The 26255-nt window shown below is 31.5% G+C and overlaps 1 protein-coding gene across 1 annotated transcript; it reads right to left on the reverse strand.

The window, feature by feature from the left end:
- Positions 1–539: 539 nt before the first annotated feature.
- On the reverse strand, positions 540–25255 carry LOC139503517 (tumor necrosis factor receptor superfamily member 16-like). Its single transcript, XM_071293308.1, has 5 exons — positions 25121–25255; positions 15378–15894; positions 8993–9235; positions 2200–2316; positions 540–1576 (listed from the first exon to the last, which is right to left on the reverse strand). Exons 1-5 carry the CDS (start codon positions 25163–25165, stop codon positions 1365–1367), a joined length of 1134 nt encoding a protein of 377 aa, XP_071149409.1. The 5' UTR covers positions 25166–25255; the 3' UTR covers positions 540–1364.
- Positions 25256–26255: the final 1000 nt, after the last annotated feature.

Raw genomic sequence — 26255 nt, forward strand, 5'->3', positions numbered from 1 at the left:
CTAACCATTCAAAACTAACCTACATCATTGCTCATATGAGCTTTTTCAAAATGACATGCCCAGTCATGTACTTCCTGTAAATTCAAATTCATGAAAAGCATGCAATAAATGAAGGTAGATGAATATGGAAAATGTTAAGTCCTATATTATGCTATTTGAAGAAAGGCATTGTTGAAATCTGATAAAACCAGTGTGGCTGTGGTTAATTATTTGTAAGTTATCATTTCTATTTCATTATTTTCATTTTTGTGTCAGATTTTGAAATATATTACAATTTTAAGTCCTTTATGGGAATATATATACAGGTTGCTTCAAAATAAGTACTACATGTATAAAGATTTTTCCTTTTAAACTTTTTGAAATACAGTACTTATTAATCAAAGACATTCATTGTGTACTAAACTTGCAAGTCCCTCTATTAGTTTTATAATGTAATGTTATGTTTTTAGTCATGATCATGATTATTGTTTAAATGATAAAAAAAAAAATGATATGAAAATCATAATTAACTGACAATAATTAAAGAATAACTCTTTTAACATGATGTATCAGTTATTTTATTTTCAACTGAATTATTTAAGATTTTCATTTAAATTTGAAAAATATTCCTTTTTTAAAGGAGCCATTTTGTTTTGGTCAACTATAATATTCACGTGTGCAACATGTTAGCAACTGCTCATATGAGCAATCTAATAAAATGCACATGTGAAACAAAAGCTCATATGAGCAGTTGCACGTGAGGTTTTTAACATGCAAATTAGGTTAGTTTCATATGTGCAATTTTTTTGCTCACAAAATAATCACCTAATTTGCATGCTAAAAAACTCGTGTGCAATCATGTTAGTTTCTAATGAGCATCTTATGTGCAACTTATGTGCAACATGTTAGCACTTTTTGGTAAGGGGTGGGACATCAACTAAAAAATGCTTCAATCAATTTGAATACAACTTTGGTGAATTTTTAATATCTATTGACGTTAGGTCCCTTTTGTTTTTTATAAATATTAGATTTAATGTTTCAGAGTTATGGTGCACAATTTTTAATCTTTCAAGAACTGTAACTCAATTTTTAAATTTTCAAGAACCATAACTCTTGATCGGTAAAAGTGAAAATTATGAATATATCACTTGATCTCCATTTTGTCATCATTAAGGCCAAACCGATTTGATTCATAGTTCTTCAGACAAGTTAAAAGCTCTAAAAAATATGGGGCGAGCGAGCAATATTGTTTTGATTGTAAAAAATTCTTGAAAATGAGTTTTGTTGTGGTGGTTGCTCTACAAAAATAAAAAAACAAGAAGTTTTTATAAAAAGTTTCAATAATAAATATAAATTAACAACATGGTATATTAATATGATACACTTTAAATAACACTGTGTAAATGACTTTTTCTTTCTGTGATGTCTCTTTGTAAAATTAACACTATGTCCAATCTGTTTATAATTGTGAGTGCCTTGATTAACACTTCCACTGTAGAATGTTTATATTTTGACCAATGGTTTAACAAATTATGTACATGACTGACAACTTCAGATGAACTCGATTCAAACTCGCCAATTTTCTTCTCTTGATAACCTGTAAAAAAATAAAATTAAATATAAAGTACATGATTTAATCTGAATTGTTAAAGTTCAATACTAGTACATGATTTAATCGGAAAAATAAATTCCCTTATCCTGCCAGAGCACCTGCGATCACCCCCAATTTTTGGTGGGGTTTGTGTTGATTCTGTTTGTCTTTTTCTTTTTTAGACATTATGTGTTGTCAGTTTATTTTCGATCTATGAGTTTGAATATCCCTATAGTATCTTTCCCACCTCTTTCAGTTGTCCAGCCTAAAGTAAATTTGTATTAAAGCAACAGGTTAAAATATTATGTCACAGTCTGACATCACATAAATTATAACATTTTACAAATCAGTGGCAGTAACCTCCCCTGTAACTGCATCTCACATACTTGAAAATGCAGAAACTACTTTTCAGAATTAGTCTGAACATTTTATTTGTTATCCATACCAATATTTACTTGAAGTAATTAAAACTGAAATTTTACATGTCAAATTAGTCATACATGATCATTTGAGGCTCATATCAAATCAAAATCTTATGGGTAACCAAAAAAACACCATGCCAAATGTACAGGAATAACAAATGTCATGTAAATGCTGCTAGTCTTTGGGATATTGAATATCGTTATTACCTAATTCCTTTGCTAATTGTTTCCATGTATTACCATCAGAGGTATGCATGGATAAATTTTTTTCTAATTCTTTTTTCTTCTTCATGGGTAAATCTCTGACTCTGCTGAGCTGGTTATCTGTAATATAAAAATATGGTATAAATAATGATAGCTTAGATGTATTAACCTTTTAAGTCCAGTCAATCTAGCATAAATTTGACCGTAACCTTAAAGTAATTGCAGCAGAAGATTTTATTTTTAATCTTTAGCATTATACTCCAAATATGCACAGAAAAAAGTCCAATAAAATATTACTTGAGGAAACTAAAACAAGAGGCTCTCAAGAGCCTGAATTGCTCACCTGGTAAACAATGCCTTCGGCCATGTTTTTTGACGAAATAGAAAATAAAACACAAACTTTATTTTATACACCCTACTGATCATTCAAATGAAGTTTGGTTGAATTTGGTTGGGTAGTTTTAGAGGAGAAGATTTTTTAAAGTTAGCAAATATGATGAACAAATTGTGAAAAATTGTCATTAAAGGACAATAACCCATTAAGGGGTCAATTGACAATTTTGGTCATATTAACTTATTTGTAGATCTTACTTTGCTGATCATTTTTGCTGTTTACAGTTTATCTTTATCTATAATAATATTCAAGATAATGACCAAAAACTGCAAAATTTCCTTAAAATTACCAAAAGACGACGACAGACGACGGACGCCAAGTGATGGCATAAGCTCACTTTGGCCCTTCGGGCCACATGAGCTAAAAATCACAATTTTAAATTCCTAGTGAGATTTGCATTGAAAAAGGGAGTTAACTCTGCAAAAAGAGCAGAAATATCAATAAAATTTATAACTTTACAACTTCTATTCAACAGAATGTATTGATTGTTGAAATTTTTAGCTGCCTTTAGAGTATAACAAAAAGTTAACAGCTCTAAAGGTGTTTTCATATCTTTTATCAAGCTACAACCTAGATTTGGTAGTTCATTAGTAGAACATTTATTGAATTTTTCAACATGTAAAGGTAAAGAATCTCAAATTTTATAAAAAGTCATTAAGCATATATTCTTCTTTTTGTGGATTAAAGTTTCTTGAAACAATGTAGATGCTGAACAAATATAATATACAGATATAAGCAATACAAATTGTCACATTATTTTTTCAAAATAGTCACAAAGCCACAAAGCCACAAATTTGCAATTTCTTTAATGAAAAATGCACATTATTTTTTTAAATATACCCATAACACTTGGGCAGAAGACTATATAATATAGACAAATATGAACTTATAACCCCATTAAAGTATCATACTTAACATAAATTTTAAGAAAATCAACCCCAAAAAGACTCATTTTTGAGGAGTTATCTCCCCTTCCAAAAAAATTAAAATGCTGATTTGGAGTTTTCCTCAAGTTAGATTTTATGGGACTTTTTTCTGTGTATATTTAGGGTTTAATGCTGTAGAATAGTGTTGCTGATTTCGTCTATAATATATATAATATTTACAACAAATAAAAACTTAATGTGAAACAAAGAACTTTGAAAATGAGGTGATGGACATGAGAACATAAGACATCTGAAAGCATAAAGTATTCTGCTTTCTGAAATATATACCTCCAGACAAATACCTGGTGCATTGTTCACACACCAATAAGATGAAAATGCTGGTAAAATATCTTTTTTAACATTTTACTTATTTTAATTCCAAAATAAATGTAAATTAGCCCATTATTTTTCTTGTTTGAATTGTTTGACATTTGTAATTACAGGGTCTTTTAAAGATGAATTTGCAGTATTAGGTTTGCTCATTGTTGAAGGCCATACAGTGACCAATAGATTCTAATTTTTGAGTCATTTAAGTGGTGGATCCAGAAATTGTCATAAGCAGGGTCCCATTGACTGCCCAAGATGGGGGCCGCTCCTGTCATGCTTCAGTGATTGCCTATATAATCAACCATTTTTTTCCCAGAAAAGTGTGGGGGGGGGGGGCTGAAAAACCCTCTAAATCCACCTCTGCATTTATCTCTTGTGGAGAGTTGTCTCATTTTTAATCATACCACATCTTCTTTTTAATATTTTTAGGTATATTTCTTCTCTCTGTCAATCAAAATCACCACATTTATTTATCAGAACAACTGACATAATTTACAATGGATGAACAGTTTTAATATTTGTGCTGTTTCAGAGGCCAAAAAATTACTCTTAATCCTCCTTAAAAAGAAAGTGCAAACATTTCAACATAACATAAACTAGAATGTATTTGCAGTCTCTGTCAATCTGTTATAGTACAAGATACAGAGCAGGCCAAACTCATACAATAGGTAAAATCATCATTGAAAAGCATTTCCTATATTTAAAAGTATGTAACTTGAATCAAAAATGAGAATTGAATCTACAACTAGACACCCTTAAGATGGATAATAAATTACCTAGGAGCAATTAGGTATAGTGTTTGACTGATAGTTGCAGAGGAAACATCCACAAATACACCATGATTCAGTCAATAAAAAATGTGACAAAAATTGTTGAGAGGATATCCAAATTCTCTAAATTTTTCCTTAAAAGTATAAAATTAAATAGAGTAGAGGCATTCTTTGGAATTAATCACTGATTTTTCCAGTTGAAATAATAAAGTTGCACTAATATTTCCAAGGGACATAACTCTTTTAAAAAAGTCAATTGTCTATCATTTAAAAAGAATTTGCCAATGATATTGCGGATATTACCCTCTAGAATAATTTTATGAAAATCTGGCAAGAATTGTACCTGTGAGAGTGCTAATGAGACCATTTTCCAAAAATTTAATATTAATGATATTTCCAAGAGACATAACTTTTTTCTTTAAAAGAGAACCATCCACCATTTTAGAATTTGTCAGAGATATTTCTGATATTAAACTATAATATATGTTTTATAAAAATTTTGCAATTTGTACCTATGAGAGAGCTTACAAGACCAGACAGACATTAGGACCCTCCACAAGAATTTTCATGCGTTGGACAACATTTTTGGGTAAAAATACTATTTTATTTATTAAAAGCAATTCATTCATTCTAAAACAAGTTATTTCAAATTCATTTAAATAAGCGTCTGTTTCTATTTTACAATTCTTTTAAAGCTAAGCTTTTTATTACCAAATATGTGCAAATTAAGGATAATATTTGTTTAGCAATAAAATTGCAATCAAATTTGCATTATGTAAATGTGAGTTCCACCCCTTGCCAACGATTGTTACATAATTACCTATGAACTCAATGACACAACACATCAAACAAACATCTGTTACCAATTACATAAGATAAATAGCTTTGATGTTGTTCCCTATTGTCAAACCAAGTTACAGTATATACTTTATAGGTGATGCATGTGAAGACTTTTTTCCTTTTCACACTAAAAATGTACTTGAAATGAAAATATTTTGAGCTAGTTGAAATTTCTGAATTGTATTGATACTGAGGGGAAAAATTAAGATATAAAATAGAATGAAGAAAATGGCTAGATAACCACCTAAACAATAACATCTTAAGGAATATATCCACTAGTATTTCAAACTACATTTACTAAACCCTTTCCTATATGTTTAATGTAAAGTTTATTTTGTATATGAATATCAAATATATATAAAGACTATATCAGTAAGTCGATAAAAAAATCTGTCAAAACCATGCACAATCAAATATTTTCAATGTTTTTTCTGCTGAGTAATTAACCTTAAATTAGCCTTCTTGATTTAGCAGAAAAGAAACTTTTGTTTTTTTCTTTTTTTGTTAGCTGGACTATCATCATATGTATATGTATGGTTACAAGAACTCTTGATGAATTGGATAAACCATACATTATGTTTCTAATTCTAAACGCTTCATTTCCTTACAATGTTGTATCCTATGATTGGCTTTACCACATCAATTATAAATGTAGTGTAAACAAAGGGTATATTGGATGCTTAGACTCAACCTTTATAAGAATATATTATAAATAGAAAGATGGAGTAAGTACCATAATCCTTCAGCAAACTTTGTAGCAAAAGACAAAACATTGAATGACAATTGAGGTATATCTTTGTATAAGATATACTTTTGTTCTCACTCCAGTTCACAATCATTAAAAATGTTAAAAAGTCTATATGATAGTGGATAGAGAATAAAGCATACTTGGCGTGATACTAAACACCTAGCGGAAGGAATTGTGTTTGATTTTCATATGATATAGACAATTTTTTTTTAGTTGTTCAATCAGTTTGTTTGAGGTCTGTAGCCATGCCAGTTACTGCTTCCGTTAAGTTCTTTGTAAAGTTATGTTGATCATTGTCATTTTGCTTAGTTTCTTGTGTTACATTTTATTATATCGGACTAAGGATTTCTTTTAAATAGAGTTGTACTGTGCATATTGCTGTGTGCTTGCTTATTCAACATTGGCTCGAGGGATAGGGGGGAGGTTGAGATCTCAGAAAACATATGAAATTTAGTCCTACTGCATTTTTGCCTACATCCCAAGTCAGAAACTACGGGCCTTTGTTTTAGTCTTTGTGTTTTTGATTGATTTATATGTTCTGTGTTTAGTGTGGTTGTGGTGTACTACATCTCATTGAACTAGTATACATTATTGTCAAGGGGTGGTTGTTGTGTACATCTCATTGAACTAGTATACATTATTGTCAAGGGGTCAGCTGAAGCCTATCTCTGGGTTCAGGATTTTCTTTCTACAATGAAGACCCATTGGTGTCCTTGGGCTGTTTTCTGCTCTTTGATTGGGTTGTTGTCTCTTTAACAAATTCCCCATTTCCACTCTCAATTCTATTCTAATCATCTGACTATCACCATCTTATTTTACAGAGGTCTTGAGTTTATAATAGTTTATGTGTGTCCTGTGGATTTTGATTATTCTAGGTATTGATATCTAATGCTTATTATAATTTCAACAAGAATGTGTCCTCAGTACACGAATGCCCCACTCGCACTATCATTTTCTATGTTCAGTGGACCGTGAAATTGGGGTAAAATCTCTAATTTGGCATTAAAAATTAGAAAGATCATATCATAGGGAACAAGTGTACCAAGTTTGAAGTCGATTGGACTTCAACTTCATCAAAAACTACCTCGACCAAAAACTTTAACCTGAAGCGGGACAGACGGACGAACGAACGGACGAACGAACGAACGAACGGACGCACAGACCAGAAAACATAATGCCCCTCTACTATCGTAGGTGGGGCATAAAAATTATCTTTCCATCAAAATAGTCTACATCCTATTATCATTCACATCAACTTTCTAGCAAATGCATTAAACTTAAACATTAAATCTTTACACAACTGAGACATTTATCACACAAAATTTAAAAAGCCTTCCAATACATCATAAATATGTGGACCAATATTTTGACTAGCTCCTTATTACCTGATATTGCTTGAAGGCGCTTTAGGATACTATGACTTACATTGAAGTGTTTTGAGGATACTGTGACTTACATTGAAGTGTTTTGAGGACACTATACCTTATATTGAAGTGTTTTGAGGACACTATACCTTATATTGAAGTGTTTTGAGGATACTATATTTTATATTGAAGTGTTTTGAGGATACTATACCTTATATTGAAGTGTTTTGAGGATACTATACCTTATATTGAAGTGTTTTGATGATACTATACCTTATATTGAAGTGTTTTGAGGATACTATACATTATATTGAAGTGTTTTGAGGACACTATACCTTATATTGAAGTGTTTGAGGGTACTATATCTTATATTGAAGTGTTTTGAGGATACTATATTTTATGTTGAAGTGTTTTGAGGATACTATACCTTATATTAAAGTGTTTTGAGGATACTATACCTTATATTGAAGTGTTTTGAGGATACTATACCTTATATTGAAGTGTTTTGAGGATACTATATTTTATATTGAAGTGTTTTGATGATACTATACCTTATATTGAAGTGTTTTGAGCATACTATACCTTATATTGAAGTGTTTTGAGCATACTATACCTTATATTGAAGTGTTTTGAGGATACTATACCTTATATTGAAGTGTTTTGAGGATATTATACGTTATGTTGAAGTGTTTTGAGGACACTATATCTTAAAGTCACAACAGCTCTTCATCTTGGACAAGGGCAGTGAATGGAACATGAGAGCTGACATTGGAAAGAAGCTTGTGTTTCCAGAATGCCTACAAACAACCCTACGTCCAGACATTGTAGTTTGGTCATAGTCGTCAAAGATGATAGTTGCAATAGAACTGACAGTTCCTTGGGAAGAGAGATGTGAAGAGGCATACCAGCGGAAAAAGGAAAAGTACTCAGAGCTGATGACAACATGTAGAGAGTGAGGTTGGAAAGCATGGCTGTTCCCAGTAGAAGTAGGCTGCAGAGGTTTTCCTGCACAGTCAGTATGGAGGATGCTACAGGTAATGGGAATAGTTGGAAAGGCAAGAAAGACAGCAGTTAGACAGCTAGGGGAAGCAGCAGAGCGTTCATCTTGCTGGTTATGGCATCGCCGAGATGATCTGAGCTGGAAGCCTAGTGCTGATGAGTAGAGGTTTGGCCACCTCTATTGACCCGCCAACCGGAGCATATAATGGTACAGGGTCAAAACATCTGGTGAAGGTTGGAACCATCTGAAGACATCAAAGCACCGGCAGAGAGCGACAGGAATTCAGAGATGAAGGAAGATGAGCAGTCAAGAGAATATGACATTAGAAAAGCAGAATACCATCATCTGTATGTAATAATCATTATATTGAAGTGTTTTGAGGATACTATACGTTATATTGAAGTGTTTTGAGGATACTATGACTTACATTGTTTACAAAATTCATTTTCCACATAAACTCCACTATCACATCCTGAAGCTTTGGAATATTCCACTTCTTCGTGGGGTTCATGGCCTTTATGAATCTTTCTATTTTTCAGTCTTGTATACTGTTTAAAAATAACATACACCAGTAGTCCCAGTACAACAGCACCGAGCACAGCACAGTAAACAGGTATCACATCAAAATCTTTCTTGTCCTTGGCCGTTGTTGGTTGTAATGTATAATTTTCTAAAATAAACAGATATTGTATAAAAATCTATGTGATATGATCTAAATGTACAAAAACAATCATTCTATCAGAATTACTAAGATTTCTAGGTTTAAAAAGGCAAGAACTTTTTTATTGGCACTTGTGTCTTTTGTCTGTATGTTATAAGTCTTTTAATCTTGCTTAGTGACGATTTGAGTCGAGGAAATTTCATATTGATTTTGACTGTCTGCTCTTCTGTTGAGCTGCATGCTTCACCACTTCTTGACGGTTAGGGGGAGGGTTCAACACCTACAAACATCATTTAACCTGCCAAATTGTATAAGTGCCTGTTACCAAGTCATGAGTGAGGAGCCTATAATACAGAAGTTGTCATTGGTTGCTGTCTGTCATATTTTTTTTTTTATTTTTTTTTTTATAGTTTACTAGTTACGAATTAGTTGTTCCACAGGCTTTCCCTTTATACACTAGCTTGTTTACTTAATAATTATGTTCTTTAAAGATAATGGTTATTGCATGTAGTGCTTGCAATAATTTCCCTAAAACAAGTTTTTTAATAAAGGTATTAGCTAAAACAAGTACAAATATGGACCTATTCATGTACACCTTCTAGCTTTGATTTCTTTGGTACTTATACAACTATAGTTTCATACATTATAAAATGACTGAAGGTTTTTATTGGTTGAGTCACTTCCCTACACATAATCTAGAGGATAGATGGTGATTAAAGATTTAACCTCTCTTTTCTTTTGTCTATTTCCTTATTTCTTAACCAAATTTGGTTATTTGTAGTTGGTACAATATTCTGTGCTATGTTCAATTATTTTCCAATTCTTTATAATCTACAAAAATCTTTTAGAAATCATTTACAAAACTAGAAAATTCCACTAATCATCTTATATATAAACTTCAAAATAGCATTTCACCTGCCATGAAATAAACATTTAACCATGAAAATAAAGGTAAAAAACTATTAAAGTCACCCTTCTTGTGGTGAAAATTAAAATTTAAAAGTAAAGTAATATATTTGATGATTTGAATACAACTCATCAGGTGGAAAGTCAAATGTGTTACACTAATAGACTTTCAATTGAATTTTTAGTAATTAAAGCAGAAATATTCTCTTCTTCAGTGCACACAAAAATTGTGTGAAAAATGAAATAAAATACTAGTTAAATGACATCAAAGGCTAATATGAAATAAAGATAAAAATGAATGAGAAAATTTGGTATGATCAATTCTAATGTCCGTATGTCATGTTAGATTCATCCTGGTATAGATTGCTTCACTAAAAAGTGGGGATATTTTCTTTATGCAAACATGATACACTACTTTTATTTGATTTCAGTGGAATACTTGCTGCATAAAATACTACCATCAAATACAGGCTGATGTGGTTACTGCATCAGATTAATTTAATCATCTCTTTTAGATAGGCTTGTTCATTTTTTGATTCGTTTTTTCCCCTAACAACTGCTTTTTGATGAATATAGTTTTGGTAATGTAATCAAAATAAATCTTTTACAAAAGAGGCATTCCAGGCAATTATAAACTAACTTGGCAGAGAATATATACAGGATATATCATAAGCCAATATCATTCACAGAATTTGTACATGAACCTTTAATTCTGTATGCATGTGATTCAGAATAGAGAAGTAATATTGCACCATATATACCACAACTTTGTTGGGCAGAAGTCTGTAAGAACAAGATGTATGTCTTTGAGTCTAAGTCACAAAAGGTAAAACAACATTAAAGAAAAGATATCATAAATTGTATTGTGTCAAAACTATGATTTTTGCTAATTATCATTTTTATCAAATTCAAGCAAGAACAAGATTGATAATTTAAAACAGTCTTCCTATTCAAATAACAAATCACAGGGTTCTTGCATGAACCAAACATGTCTTAATTATTATAAAGGATTGAAAGTTTTAAGCCAAATATACTATACTGTTATATTTGTAAATAAATGGGGAATGTGTTCATGGGTAACAGATGATGCCCCCTGCTTGCATATCATACAAAGTTATAAAGGGACATAACTGAAGAGAAGTAAAAGTGACACCATTGAAATTTGTACTTGATTTGAGTTTTGTGGTTACTATTAGTTTGTATAAGTTTCATAACATTTGGTCGAGGCAAACTTAAGTTAGAGAAAGGAAACTAAAAAAATCAGCCATTTTTTCATTCATCTTGATATTAAGATTAATAAAAATGATGTAGCCAGTGGACAAGGTTTATAATGTAGAACAAGAATAACCGATATAAAAAATACTTTGAAACATTTTTGTCCCTTCGTCAAGGAAGAGGCATATATTTCAAGTATGAAAGTAAAAATGTAAAAAAAGACTATGCTGCATCTTAATCTTAAAAAAAAACCTTTTTATTTGTCAAAGTTATATTTTTAGTTTCATAAAATTCCCATTTAGTTTAACAAGGTATTTAATTAAGAAAATAGCCCCAGTCAGAACTTTAAAGTTAAATAAAATCAGGTTTATCTATCTGTAACATTCAGAATATGAAGAAAGAAAAAAACTTTTTAAAAATGTTGATTTAGTTTAAATTATCTCTTTATCATACAAATTTTCTACCTTCAAAGCTTCATGAAATTCTATGAAAGTTTATAAGTTACTGGTGTCTTAAATATTAAACCCAAAACTGTAATTGTGCTACAGAAAGCTATGAAGTCCTGCTGATTAATACAATTTTACAAAGTTATTATTGTCTGAAACAAAGAGTGCACACCTGAAATGTCTCACCTGCTTTACTAACTAACCATTGATTTTATGTTGAGTGTCAATGTTTCCTACAAGTATCATATAAACCTAATATTTTTAAAGATCCATGACAATGAGCTAAGGTCAGATAAATCCTGTCCAACATATGCCAGATCAAAGTTTTAGAAACATATCACTTTTTATTGCTAATGGTTATTGAAAAACAGACCAAAACACAAAACCTTAACATTGACCAATAAACCATGAAAATGAGGTCAAGGTCAGATGATACCGACTAGATAAACATCTACCCCTTACAATTATTCAATACAACAAAAATAGCTGATCTATTGCTATTAATGTTTGAAAAGAGACAAAAAAGAAGCCATCGCTGGATTGTTATACTATAGTCTAACATACTACAATGTTTTTTTAGACTAAATGCGTCTTTTGTTGGAGGCAAGACAAAAACTTTAACCACAGACTTAAACTTTTGTCACTATTTCCCCAACAGTATGTTGCAGGCTCCACAAAAATCAAAGTTGTTTGTTGCCATTTACTGTGTAGACTTAAATGCTTTTAAAGTTTCTTTGGGAAAAATAAATCATTAAATTCTTTAATCCCAAGGCATGTTTGAAATATCTAAAAACAAATACCTAAAATAGTAAATTATTTTACCTAATGTTTAATTTGAAAATTAGAAACTCTTTAAAAAGTGTTTTTTTCTGTAATTTACTGACATGCATGAACCATCATAGAACTCCAGGTTTCTTTTTTTTCAGCATTTATGTATAATTTAAACCATTATTTCATTTCTGTTGCAATTTTTATTCAAATTATTCCCTTTAATTTATACTGAAAAAGGATATAGCTTTATATTTTATGTTGTCAATTATTTCAGGCAAACAAATTTGAAAAGAAAAGACTTTTGATGTAATTGGAAATTTGTTGCAATTAACTTTAATGTAATCTTTTTGAAGTAACTTTATATATTTTTTATAACGTGTCAAAGAACTCATCTTTTTTTAGTATAAATTAATAAAACATAAAAAGATATTTAAACAACGCCACTTCAGTTAACAAACGTAACCATTTCTATTCAAGTTCTGGAAAATTTTCAATCAAGAATAAAATATGTACCAGAAGTAGCATCAATACAGTGAATCAATAGTATAGTAGTATATATCATGATAAAGGCTAGTTTAGCTTGTGTAACTTGACCATCTAAGGTGATATATGATAAATTCACTGAAAACCTGAACTTAAGAAGTAGTATGATAAGAGTGACAGGTTTGATTTAGCTTTCAATGTAGATTTGTAATAGTGCTTGATTCACAATGTTTTGTCTGGCCACCAGAGCTCTAGAAATTCATAAAATGTGAGACATTGGTATTACAATCAGGCAGCATTAAGTAAACTGATTGTAAAAAACTTTATATTTCAAAGGGCATATGCCTTATGTTAGGATGTTTATGTCTGTCATATATGTTCATTGTCCTTGACCACATTTTCATTGTTCAGCAACTTCTAAAAAAAATAGGTTTTTATTGTCATATGAATTTCTCACTCATTATGAGAAATATGATAACTATATTTGGTATAATGGATCTTTGTAAGTTTTTTCAGACAAAAGTAAAGACATTCATTATTCAATGAACTGCTCCTTAATTGTTCACAGACACAGGCATACAAATTATTAGGAACTATATATGAGTGTGTATAGATTTAGTAGCTATTATCTATGCTACTTCCAGCTATTATCTATGCTACTTCCTTCTTGGGAAGCTGGAATCGAAGGAAAGAATGGACAAATAAATGAAGGTCCTATCTTTTAAAACTAAATAATTTTGCTTCATCACAACTCTTTCATTCAGACATTGTGTACATAGGCCAATCCAGGGGGGGGGACCTGGGGGGCCTGGGCCCCCCCCTTTCGTGGGAAAAATTTGGTTGATTATATAGGGAGTCATTGAAGCATGACTGGAGCCCCCCCCCCCCCCCCCCCCCCCCCCCCCCCCCCCCTTTAGGAAAAGTTCTGGATCCGCCACTGGTGTATGTCATGTCCTATGTACACGTATGCTTTTAGGTTGCAACTCTATAATGTTAAGTTTACCAAATATGAGATGATTTGACAGATTTATATATGTTTTGGTCACATAAGTATACATGTAATAGAGCTCTACAAAGCATTTATCTAATAAGCATCTTTGATTTTCTTTTCCTATTTAATGACATAAGGTGTTTATAGTGAAGATGAATTTTTTAAAATGTACTTTTTGTGCCTAAGATCAATAGGTTATATGGCCTTCACCTTAATCAATTTCATAACTTTGAAGTTTTTTTAAGACCATGTCTGCATTGAAGCAGATGGAAACATAGTCAGAACAACCATTTATTTTATAAAGAGTCAGTTTATTTCTGTTGTTTAATTTAATTCAAACTGGATAAATATGCTTGTTAAGATACATTATATATCTGTGTTTATATATATATATGGACTTCAAAAGAATTTAGGGATGATTTTTTCCAACTTGTAATACTATTAAAACTGTGGTGTGAAATAAGCCTTTCATATAGTTTTCAAAAGAGATCAATAATTTTTGTAGTTAATTGTGTGATCAATTTGATGTATTAACTTCAATGAAGCAGCTCAAGTGTACCACTTGTGTATTCAAGTACAAACCAGTTAATATCAACAAGAGGCTGAGCTTTGTAGATATCAGTATAGATGTAAGAGATCACAACATTCCTTGTACTCTGATGTTGAATAAAACAAAGAATTTAAGATGTCTTTTTACCTGAATTAAAATGGAAACATTTAATATTACCTTGTTACTTATTATTTTTGTGCTTCGAATGTAAAGTAATCATGTATATCAATGACTTATATATTAGATTGATCTAGATTAGTTTCACCATCCTGAAAATCTGCCATAATTAGCAAAATTAGCAAACATATGTTTCATAACACGGGGCAAGCCCCCACTTTTTCAAAATCCAGGATCACAATCTATGATTTCCGTCTTAATAAACAGATGGAACCTCTGTCTTAATATCTTATAGTCAAATTAAATATATCAGTATATAGTTCTTCTCCCAAAATCGAAAATAATATCAATATTGTAACAATTTTAAACTATGTTGCATGCCACAAATTGTCTATTAAAACATTTGAACAAAAAACAGGTACAACATGTAATACTGATGTATTGTTATTGTGACTTGTATGAATTTTTCAGTTTGAAAAAAAATGACCTATATTCTTTCAATAATTACCAAAAAAAGTCCAAAAATTTCCTTATCATTGAAGGTAATATATATAACAAATTTCTTTCCAAAGGGATAATCAAGTTTTCAAGAGAGTTAAGTTTTATATATTTTTTTTAAGTAAGATTTAAAATACTACTTCTTAAATTTGCATCACAACACAATATAAATACCTTTTGCGTGTCCATAACAGATGGTATTTTCTGTGTCACTACAGGGTTTGAATTCTGCCTGGCCTGATGAACATTTGGTACAGCGTTTACATGGCAATGTTGCACTTTTAACATCAGAGTAAGTCCCATTAGGACATTTGAGACAAATAGAGTTCTGTAATCTATTGCAGGGAATGATGGCACCATATCCGATTGGACAAAAATTACACAATGAACATTCTTTAGCTACAGTATGGAAGTAAAAGTCAACATTACATTCACAAATGGTATCTTCTATAATTGTGCATGGAGTTTTGACGTGAGAATCTTTTTTGCATTCAGAACAATTTTGACACTTTTCTGTATGCCAGAATTCTGGTGAAAATGTCTGTCCTTGAACACAAGATCCACACTGTGTATCATTACCATGAGAGCAATCCTGACTTAATCCTTGTCCAGGTGGACATTTATTGCAGCATCTCTTCCCATTGAAGTCATAAGCTTGTTCTTTACAGTCTAATGCAGTACACACTCTCACCTGTTAATACAAATAATTATTGGTTTAATACTTTTGATACTGATTTATTGAGAGGGAGGTCATTTTATTTGCTGGGGATGGTGATTTGGAAAATATCCTGGCCTGGTTAGAGCTGATAATAAAAATTCTTGCACAAGACATGATGAACAGACCATGAAATCATTCTGCCACAGAAAGCAAGAAACAGTTTAAAAAAGTTGTGTGCCAAAGTGAAAATACATTTTCTGTTGTTCTGTAGAACAAGCATGCTTTAAAACACTCATGATTATATATAGTCACCACTTATGTCAGTACACCTTTCCTATACTGCCTATGTATAGTCAATTCACAAAAAATGCTTCTCAACAGGGTCCTGACCCCTGAATATCAATGATCATCCCCTAATCAGACAAGGACAGACATTGACATTTGCATACCTTTTTGAGCTTTTATGGTACTTATTTTGACAAAAAATATGTATTTCATTTGTTGTTTTGATATTCTTTTATAAAATTAGGTGCAGTCAAAATACATCAAAATACCTGTAGATGAAAAAACCAGGATTTTAAAAAAGGGACAAGCTTAAAACAACATTTGTCTGAGTGGAACGTGACTGTGGAACCATAGGTTAATAATTTTATTGAGGACATGACAGTTCCCCCCTCCACTTTTTTTCCAAAATCCTTTTTTTTCTATTATTTTCTATTCACAGGAAGGCTTGCAAAAGAGAATTAATATGTTACATGAATATTGTTTAGAATGGTGTTTTGATGTAAATTTAAAAAAGACAAAAAGTATAATTTTTAACAAGCCAGGAAAATTTTTAAAATGCTGTTTACATTTTGGAGGTAAAATGATCGAAAGTGCAAAATTATATAGATATCTTGGAATCACATTTACATCTAGTGGTATATTTAAGCAGTGTAAAGATGAATTATACAACAAATCTTTAAAAGCTTGTTTTAAGCTACAGAGATGCTTGTCATCATCTAACCCTAGTATTGCCACTTTTTTACATCTTTATGATCATACAATTATAAACCCATACTATTATATGGCAGTGAAATATGGGGAATGTTTAGAACGGATTCAGCTGCTTGTAAAAAAGATAATGATTATATATTAGAAAAAGTCTTTGGTCAGGATTCTTCTGAAAAAGCTCATACCAAATTTATGAAATATATTCTTGGTGTAAACAGAAAGTCAAGTAATATAGCTGTAATGTCCGAGCTTGGTAGATTTCCTATGTATTTTACTATAATTTTATCAATGTTAAAATATTGTCATAGACTGGAACATTTGAAAGAAGGATTATTATTTGATGCATTTATATGTTGTAAACAGTTACATAGCTCTAATGTAAATACATGGTATTCTAGTATAGATTATATTCAGAGAGAGATTGAATTACCAAATTTGGTTCTTTATGTCAGTATGTTAAAAAAAACTATGTAAAAGTTATTTCACATTTTGGAATAAACTTAAGTATCAAACAATTAACTCCCAAAAAGGGAAGCTTGGTACTTATTTTTCTATAAAAAATTGTTTTAAAAAAGAAAAATATTTAGAATTGCAGGACTTCAAAAAAAAGACAGTCAATTTGTAAATTAAGAATAAGTGCTCACTCTTTCAAAATTGAGACAGACAGATATTCAAACTAGAGGCTCTAACGAGACAACTAACGGCCTTATTTTTATAAAAAAAACTAGAGGCTCTAAAGAGCCTGTGTCGCTCACCTTGGTCTATGTGAATATTAAACAAAGGAAGCAGATGGATTCATGACAAAATTGTGTTTTGGTGATGGTGATGTGTTTTTACATCTTACTTTACTGAACATTCTTGCTACTTACAATTATCTCTATCTATAATGAACTTGGCCCGAAAATGTTAGTTAAAATTTACAAATTTTATGAAAATTGTTAAAAATTGACTATAAAGGACAATAACTCCTTAGGGGTCAATTGACCATTTCAGTCATGTTGACTTATTTGTAAATCTTACTTTGCTTAACATTATTGATGTTTACAGTTTATCTCTATCTATAATAATATTCAAGATAATAACCAAAAACAGCAAAATTTCCTTAAAATTACCAATTCAGGGGCAGCAACCCAACAACAGGTTGTCAGATTCATCTAAAAATTTCAGGGCAGATAGATGTTGACCGGATAAACAACGTTACCCCATGTAGATTTGCTCTAAAGGCTGCGGTTTAAGAGTTATAAGCCAAAATCTACATTTCACCCCTATGTTCTATTTGTAGCCATGGCGGCCATCTTGGTTGGTTGGCCAGGTCATGGGACACAATTTTTAAACTAGATACCGCAATGATGATTGTGGCCAAGTTTGGTTTAATTTGGCCCAGTAGTTTCAGAGGAGAAGATTTTTGTAAAAGACAACTAAGATTTACGAAAAATGGTTAAAAATTGACTATAAAGGGCAATAACTCCTAAAGAAATCAACAGACCATTTTGGTCTTGTTGACTTATTTGTAGATCTTACTTTGCTGAACATTTTTGCTGTTTACAGTTTATCTCTATCTATAATAATATTCAAGATAATAACTAAAAACAGCAAAATGTCCTTAAAATTACCAATTCAGGGGCAGCAACCTATCAACCGGTTGTCCAATTCATCTCAAAATTTCAGGGCAGATAGATCTTGACCTGATAAACAATATCACCCGATGTCAGATTTGCTATAAATGCTTTGGTTTTTGAGTGATAGCCAAAAACTGCATTTTACCCCTATGTTCTTTTTTTAGCCATGGCGGCCATCTTGGTTAGTTGACCAGGTCACCAGACACAATTTTTTAACTAGATACCCCAATGATGATTGTGGTCAATTTTGGTGTAATTTGGCCCAGTAGTTTCAAAGGAGAAGATTTTTGTAAAAGATGACTAAGATTTACGAAAAATGGTTAAAAATTGACTATATAAAGGGCAATAACTCCTAAAGGGGTCTTATTTGTAGATCTTACTTTATTGAACATTTATTCTGTTTACAGTTTAAGTCTATCTATGATAATATTCAAGATAATAACCAAAAACAGCAAAATTTCCTTAAAGTTACCAATTCAGGGGCAGCAACCTATCAACGGGTTGTCCGATTCATCTCAAAATTTCAGGGCAGATAGATCTTGACCTTATTAACAATTTTACCCCCAAGTCATATTTCCTCTAAAGGCTGCGGTTTTTGAGTTATAAGCCAAAAACTGCATTTTACCCCTATGTTCTATTTTTAGCCATGGCGGCCATCTTGGTTGGTTGGCCGGGTCACCGGACACAATTTTTAAACTAGATACCCTAATATTGATTGTGGCCAAGTTTGGTAAAAATTGGCCCAGTAGTTTCAGAGGAGATTTTTGTAAAAGCTAACGACGGACGACGACGACGACGATGACGACGGACGACGGACGCCAAGTGATGAGAAAAGCTCACTTGGCCGAGCTAAAAAGCATATAGAAAGATCTGATCGAGCGTCTTTGTTCTAATTGCTCACTTGGTAAAGTTGAAGATGAGCTTCATTTCTTATTAGAATGCCCTATTATTTGATATTCAAAGGGACGATTTTTTTCAAGACATTTCTAACAATTGTTGTAATTTTATATATTTAAATAAATCTTCTAAATTTTTATGGCTTTTGACCCAAGAAAATGTTACTCTTATGGAAAAACTGGGCTGTTATATTTGTGACTGTTTTGAATTAAGGAGATCAGGTATGAACACTGACACTAAGTCAAGTAAATAATTTGAGAATAAATACATATACATGTATAATGTAATTTTATTATTCTTTTATTAACGATATATATGTGGTTTTTAGCTTGATTCTGACCAATGCTTATATTCCAAATATATATGTATATGCCTCTATTGTTGTTGTTACCAATTATGTAAATCAATTGTATCTGATTTTATGCCCTTTATGGGCCCTGTAATTTGGGAAATAAAAATATTCTATTCTATTCTATTCTATTAATTTCGATTATTTTCACGTTTTCCTGTATAAATATATATCAACATAGTTACATAAGAAATAATTTATATTGCTATTTACTATCCATTCCAAGTTTATTAAATTACTATGCTCAGGAGATCATCGTAGTCAAGTTTGCAATGCCAATGGCGGTGCGAGTACTCTTTGCATACGTTGGTATTCCGCCTCTTTTACGGTATAAGTTTAAAAACTTTCAAAATAAAAATAAAAATATCACTGTACTGTTAACGTTTGTAGTACCAATAAGTGAATTAATAGTGATTCACTTAACTACCAAACTATATGTCTTCGTCTTTTTTCCATTCTGATTCCACAATTCGTGAGCAATTTACTGTGGTAATTAAGGGTTGGAGTTGAGACATCGAGTAGACTTATCCCTCCCTATTCATGTCATTTATGTACTTTGAAAACTTAAAGAAATCAATCACACTCTATCATATATTTTGAGTGACAAGTCCTAGATATGTATTACGTTATTCATGGATAGTAATGTTAGATTCATCAATTTATCTAATCTAAATCTATTCTATAAACTTGCATTGGTATTTCAGTGACATCAGTGCTTGGCGGATCCAAAAGGGGGGTCCGGGGTTGGAACCCCCTTTTTTGGACGATCAATGCATTTGAATGGGGACATCTATACTATTAAACGAGAAGACCTCATTTTTGGTGTCGCTTCTCTTCTTTCCAGAATAAATTAATCAACACGCCTCTGTGTCCTATAGGTACAGTGCATAGTCGCATTTGTCATCCATTCATATGACTATTCAGATTGAGTTATTTTAGGAGAAAAACGAGAAAAAAGGCATCCGGATATTGTCCCGTCATTGTACGAAATTTTAAGTCAGATTAGACTTCCGGTTTGCGTTTTTCTGTATACTTTGAACATACATATACTACGAATAAAGTGTATTTTCAGAATTTTATCTGCTATCATTTTCAAGTTTACTATCCACGGTGGTCACAGAGTTTATTAAATAGAGAGGGTGTGTATACTATATCAATGATCACCATGGATTGATTAGTAAACTTAGAATTGAAAGTAAATACGCTTTATTTATATAGTAATGAATGTTCATAATATACAGATAAGCGCTAAAATTATTCATGTGAACTTTTGATACTTTTTCTCCAGTCATTAAATCTTTTACAAAATTCATTGATTACATAAAAAAAGAAGATATGTGGTATGATTGCCATGTTAAGACAACTCTCCACAAGAGACCAAAATGACACAGATATTAACAACTATAGGTCACCGTACGGCCTTCAACAAAGAGCAAAGCCCATACCGCATACTCAGCTTCCAAAGGCCCGAAATGACAATGTAAAACAATGCAAACGAGAAAACTAGCGGCCTTATTTATGTACAAAAAATGAACGAAAAACAAATATGTAACACATAAACAAACGACAACCACTGAATTACAGGCTCCTTACTTAAATAAATGTTCATAACATACTAAATGTATGTTCATATTGAAATTGATAGAAAACCAAAAATTGGGAACTTTGGAAATAAAGGTGGATGGTAAAAAAAATCATTTTCCTGTCCCCAATAACCTACGACTTATGATACTTTTGCTGAAATTCTCCAGTCATGCTGTATTTTACAAAATTCCTCCAACAACACTTTACATACTTTAAACTACGCTCTGAATGCCCGCGATTTCGCGGGTGTGTTCTAGTGATAATTATGGTTGGAACTCCCTTTTGAAAATGGCTGGATCCGCCCTTTGACCCTGAACCTAAAATTATGAATAGACTAACTAAAAAAATAACAGATCATAGTTTAGAAAGAACGGGAAGGCAAAATACCTATGTTAACTTACTGATTATATGTTATAAAGCTTGAACAAATACCTTTTCCAGCGGTTCATGACATTAGAAAGCGTCCCGTCTCGAGTCTAACGTTACATTTAACATTCACCAGTGAAACATTTCCGCTGGATGGTAGACTACTTAGGGAGCTACCATTTGATTTTTATGGGGGCTAGGATGAAAAATTTTGTCCTGCATTTTTTTAAGTTGTAATCTCTATCCTGCCTTTTTATTTTTCACTCCATTCGGTCCTGCCTTTCTTTTATTAGTTTGTCCTGACTTTTTTTCATAAATTGTCATCCTGCCTTTTTTTTTTGGCAAAGTGTCTCATCCTGCCTTTTTATTTTACTCAGAACACCTGTCCTGCCTATTTTTTTCAAATTTCATCCTAGCCCCCCCCCCCCCCCCCCCCCCCCTAAAAATCAAATGGTAGCTCCCTTAGGAAATAAGAAGTCAACGTTTTGCATCCAGTCGTCATCCCCTGGCTAGTCAGTGTTTGGGAAAAGGCTTGGTTCATAGTAAATTTCAAGCTTGTCGAGTCGTCAATGGTTTGTTGGTCGGGAAACTTGAATGATCCTGGTCTAAATTGTGTGTCAGTCAAAGAGCGGTGCCTGGACATGCACAATAAAGTCAACGATTATCAGATATGGTCCGTATATATATATATGTCGAATTCGTGTGAATATCTAAAAAAAAGCGGTCGGATCCAGCCATTTTTTATAAGGGACACCACAGGTTCAAAAAATTGGGGGGTTCCAACCATATGTCCCCATTCGAAAGCATTGATCGTCAAAAGAGGTGGATCCACCACATGTATACCTGGTACTATTATATATAATAATTATTATGTCCCAGCTTATACCTTATACAAGTTTTTGTTATTAAAAGCAACTGCCGATGGCGGGATTGATCATAGGTGTTTCCTACTTGACCCACCACTAATATAAGTTTAAGGCGTCAGCAATCACAATTTTATTGTTTTTTAACCAATTTCCAATGAAATAAAAGTGGCCGTGTCCTGTGGCAATGATCATATCTGTGTCAAGCGTTTAGCACCTGTCCGAGTTAAACATTAAAAAATTCAATACAGAAAAGTAAAATTAGCAGTTGACCTAAGATAAACAGATAAAACGTGTTATTTTTTGTCCTTGAGGTGAAATTTGGTTGATTTTTATTTCCGTGTTTCTAGAGTCAAGGCTACAACAAAGAGAACAAATTTAATAGTCTGTGTCCCCGAGTAAAAAGTAACACTTAAAATCCCATCTAAATTTTTATTGTACATCTTCTGTTTGGTCACTTTGATTAGAATGATAGAAACTAACGCAATATAAAGGTATCAATTTAATATCGTTATTTCACATAGAATAATTAATGATTTTCAACTAATAACAGGTGTTTCAATTAGCATAGAATTGCTTTCAATTAATTAAATCAATTATTGATCTACTGAAAACAGCAGAAATAGACAAATGTTTGATTTTTAATATCAGAAATGCCTGCGTCAACAGTTTGAAAATTAAATTTCCAAGCTTGTATCTTCTTGTCCTTTATTGAACACCATTATCTGGTGTGTTTTCCCTCTCGTCGTGCGATTATTTCCCCATCCCTTTTCCTATTTTGTTACGTTTAATGATGGCGATACATGCAATCGAGGGAAAACAATCGTTCTATGGACTGTATTTATTGATTAAAGGAAAACATTACGTTCGGAACCAAACCGTCATAAAAAATATAATTGTATTTGACTTTGATCTTCACTATTACATTAAAGTTAAGTTATGCTTCAGCAACCAAACGCTGTTAATTATGACTGAAATTCTCATCAGAGAAAATAAGATGCACACGAATGCTATTAACAAGTATTATAGCTTTGAGAAGATATCTTTAATGTTTGGTTGCATGGAAACTTTAGTTCGACTGATCGTGTTACTTTATGATGATACTGAGATAATGTTTTATACATTCAATGCCTGTACTAGAGTTTCAGATCAGTAATATTGGCTACATTTGATGTAAAATGTTTGACTTCTTGATAATTGGAACAAAAATGTCATATATTATATATTTTATTTGTTGACATAAAAGTCCTTGTGGGTAGTTTTCCTTTATTTACTTTTTTCCCACACAATTCGAATAAAAGGACAAAGTACTGTGTAATTCCTTTCTGTTAAGTTCTGTCATATTACCTAATACAAAGTAACAGCAGAGCCCTAGCCAGTAACAGGAAGAATGTTATAAAGACAATTTCACTGATGAATCATAAAGTTCAACTTCTATATGCCAACCATTTCATTAAATATAAGTTATGATAATCATATTAAATAAATCTCAACGTAATATACAGTATATTGAATGAAAAGACAGGCTTTTCAGTTTACTTTAGATAACAGCAGAAAACACTGTGCAATTCTAGTCTAGTAGATGGTAACAGAAAGGAATTATTTAAAAAAAAATCATTACCTAGGCAGGTTTTCATCTTGAAAATACAGTTTCAAAAGATAAATGACATTGTTTGCTATTATCTTCTAATTGTGACCAATTTGAAATGATGTATTTTTCTTAAACTATGAAATAAAGCATTTTTTTTTTTTAAATAATTCCTACGTGTTTCCAACTCTGTCCTGTTACTTGTACTGTTACTCAAGATTTTTTCATGTTACCGACATTTCAGACTATATTTTAGTATATGTATTTACCTTTTGTATTGAAAATGATAAAATAAATAATTGGCATTTGATAAACTATTGCAGGATATACTACAAATAGTATCTGTAACTTATTCCTTATTCCCATTAGAAACTTTTTTAAATTGATTCACTTTGGTAATAGGAAAGAACTGGGATTTTTGGTATAATTTTTAAAATTGTCATTGTTACCCCCCACATTTAACATTTGTTTGAATTACAGACAACATTTTCTAGATCCTCAATGTGTGTTCTTCGATTGGTACTATGAAAATACCGGTTCTAAAGACAATTTTTTTGGTTTTTTTCCTATTGCAAAAAGTTAGACTTTTTCAGATATTGTCTCATATTTATTGACTTTGTTATATAAACATAATAAGTTTTGGGGGAAAAAATAATATATCAATGTAATAAAAAAATACTACATTAAGCGTGCATGTATTTTTTAGACAGCCGAAAGAAAACATAAGTTAAAATCAGATGACTGCAGAACGGTGTATGGATAAACAAGGACTTTCCATTAAAAATGTCAAACAATGTAATACATTCAACAAATTATGTACTGCATTAATAATAGGAACGGATACTACTATAGGAATAACCCGTAAGAAGAACGATTATATATATATATATACATTGTACGCCAGAAAATATAAATTTCAATCACTTAAATTATTGTGTAAATGACTAAACATTTTTTTTCTATATTGACACTATGATTAGACAACATAAATATTACTTACCAAAATCCAACAAAATAATCCAAGTAGACAAGCAATATTTTCCATTGCGACTCTTCTCTTTACTTTATTATGATTTGTCAGTTCAGATCATATTTTCATACCTGAATCAATTGACCTTCGGTGAACTTTTGAATCAGATGATTGGATAAATCTGCCAATCGTGTACTGTCGGAGTCGGCGGAATTTAACGAGATTTCTTAATATAAAAAATATTGGAAGAGTTAATGAGCCGAGCACCAATATCTGTGTTACAAGACCGGGAAAACAATCAATTAGCGTATAAAACGATTCTCGGTCTATATGGTTCACCGCGCATTCTGTCATAATGTTTGAATTTCTCATAAATATCTTATGAAAAGAAAAAAAGTTATAGAAAATAAAGAAAGTGACTTTTCATCACAGATAATATAAAAGAAAGTAATAAAGGAAAGCTTGAACTTATGAAGTGTGAAAACTATACAAATGCATTCTTTCAAAACACTTTATATTAGATTTTAAGACTTTTTAATCATAAATATTTGACAGAGTAAAAGTATTGTATATACAAAATCAAACTTGTGAATGGATACTATATGTTCGAGCAGACGGACGTGAGAATGGATACTTTTGGAGCAGAGACGTTTATATACTGTATATATTTATCTGGATAGAGCAATGGTAGAGTAAGCTTAGACTCTATACAAAACCCTTGTACAAAAACCCTTGTACAATTAGAAATCTATATCAAGTGAACATTTTAAACTTAATAATTTCAACCAATTTATCCCCGTACCTTTGTTCTTTATATGTTTATACAAATACTTATAAAATCCACTAGTAGTTCCTTTACATTTAGTTTTTTATCCATTAGACCGAATTCAGAGATTTATATAGTGAGAATTGCTAGATAGCTTGAAACTGGTAAAGTATTACTTTATAAATTCATCCAACAGGCTAGTCATGAGCTCCTATTATCGTGGATACGATTTTTGTCATAATGTCTTTTTGTGAATTATAAATGACGTACCAGAGTATTTAAAACACTAAATGGGGTTTTGATAAAAGTATTTGTACTGAGATGAGGTAGCAAATAAATTCATCCATTTACTAAAATTAAGTCAGAAATACACATGACAAAAAAATGGCATCTATATAT

The sequence above is a fragment of the Mytilus edulis genome, chromosome 14, assembly GCF_963676685.1.
Source record: "Mytilus edulis chromosome 14, xbMytEdul2.2, whole genome shotgun sequence".
In the NCBI taxonomy this organism is placed as follows: Eukaryota; Metazoa; Mollusca; class Bivalvia; order Mytilida; family Mytilidae; genus Mytilus; species Mytilus edulis.

Coding starts and splice junctions, on each gene's coding strand:
- LOC139503517 (XM_071293308.1), bottom strand. CDS start 25,165: ATGGAAAATATTGCTTGTCTACTTGGATTATTTTGTTGGATTTTG. Junction 2,317..8,992: donor AAATGAATTTTGTAAACAAT/GTAAGTCATAGT, acceptor TTTATATTACAG/ATAACCAGCTCAGCAGAGTC. Junction 1,577..2,199: donor ACAATTAGCAAAGGAATTAG/GTAATAACGATA, acceptor ATTTTTTTACAG/GTTATCAAGAGAAGAAAATT.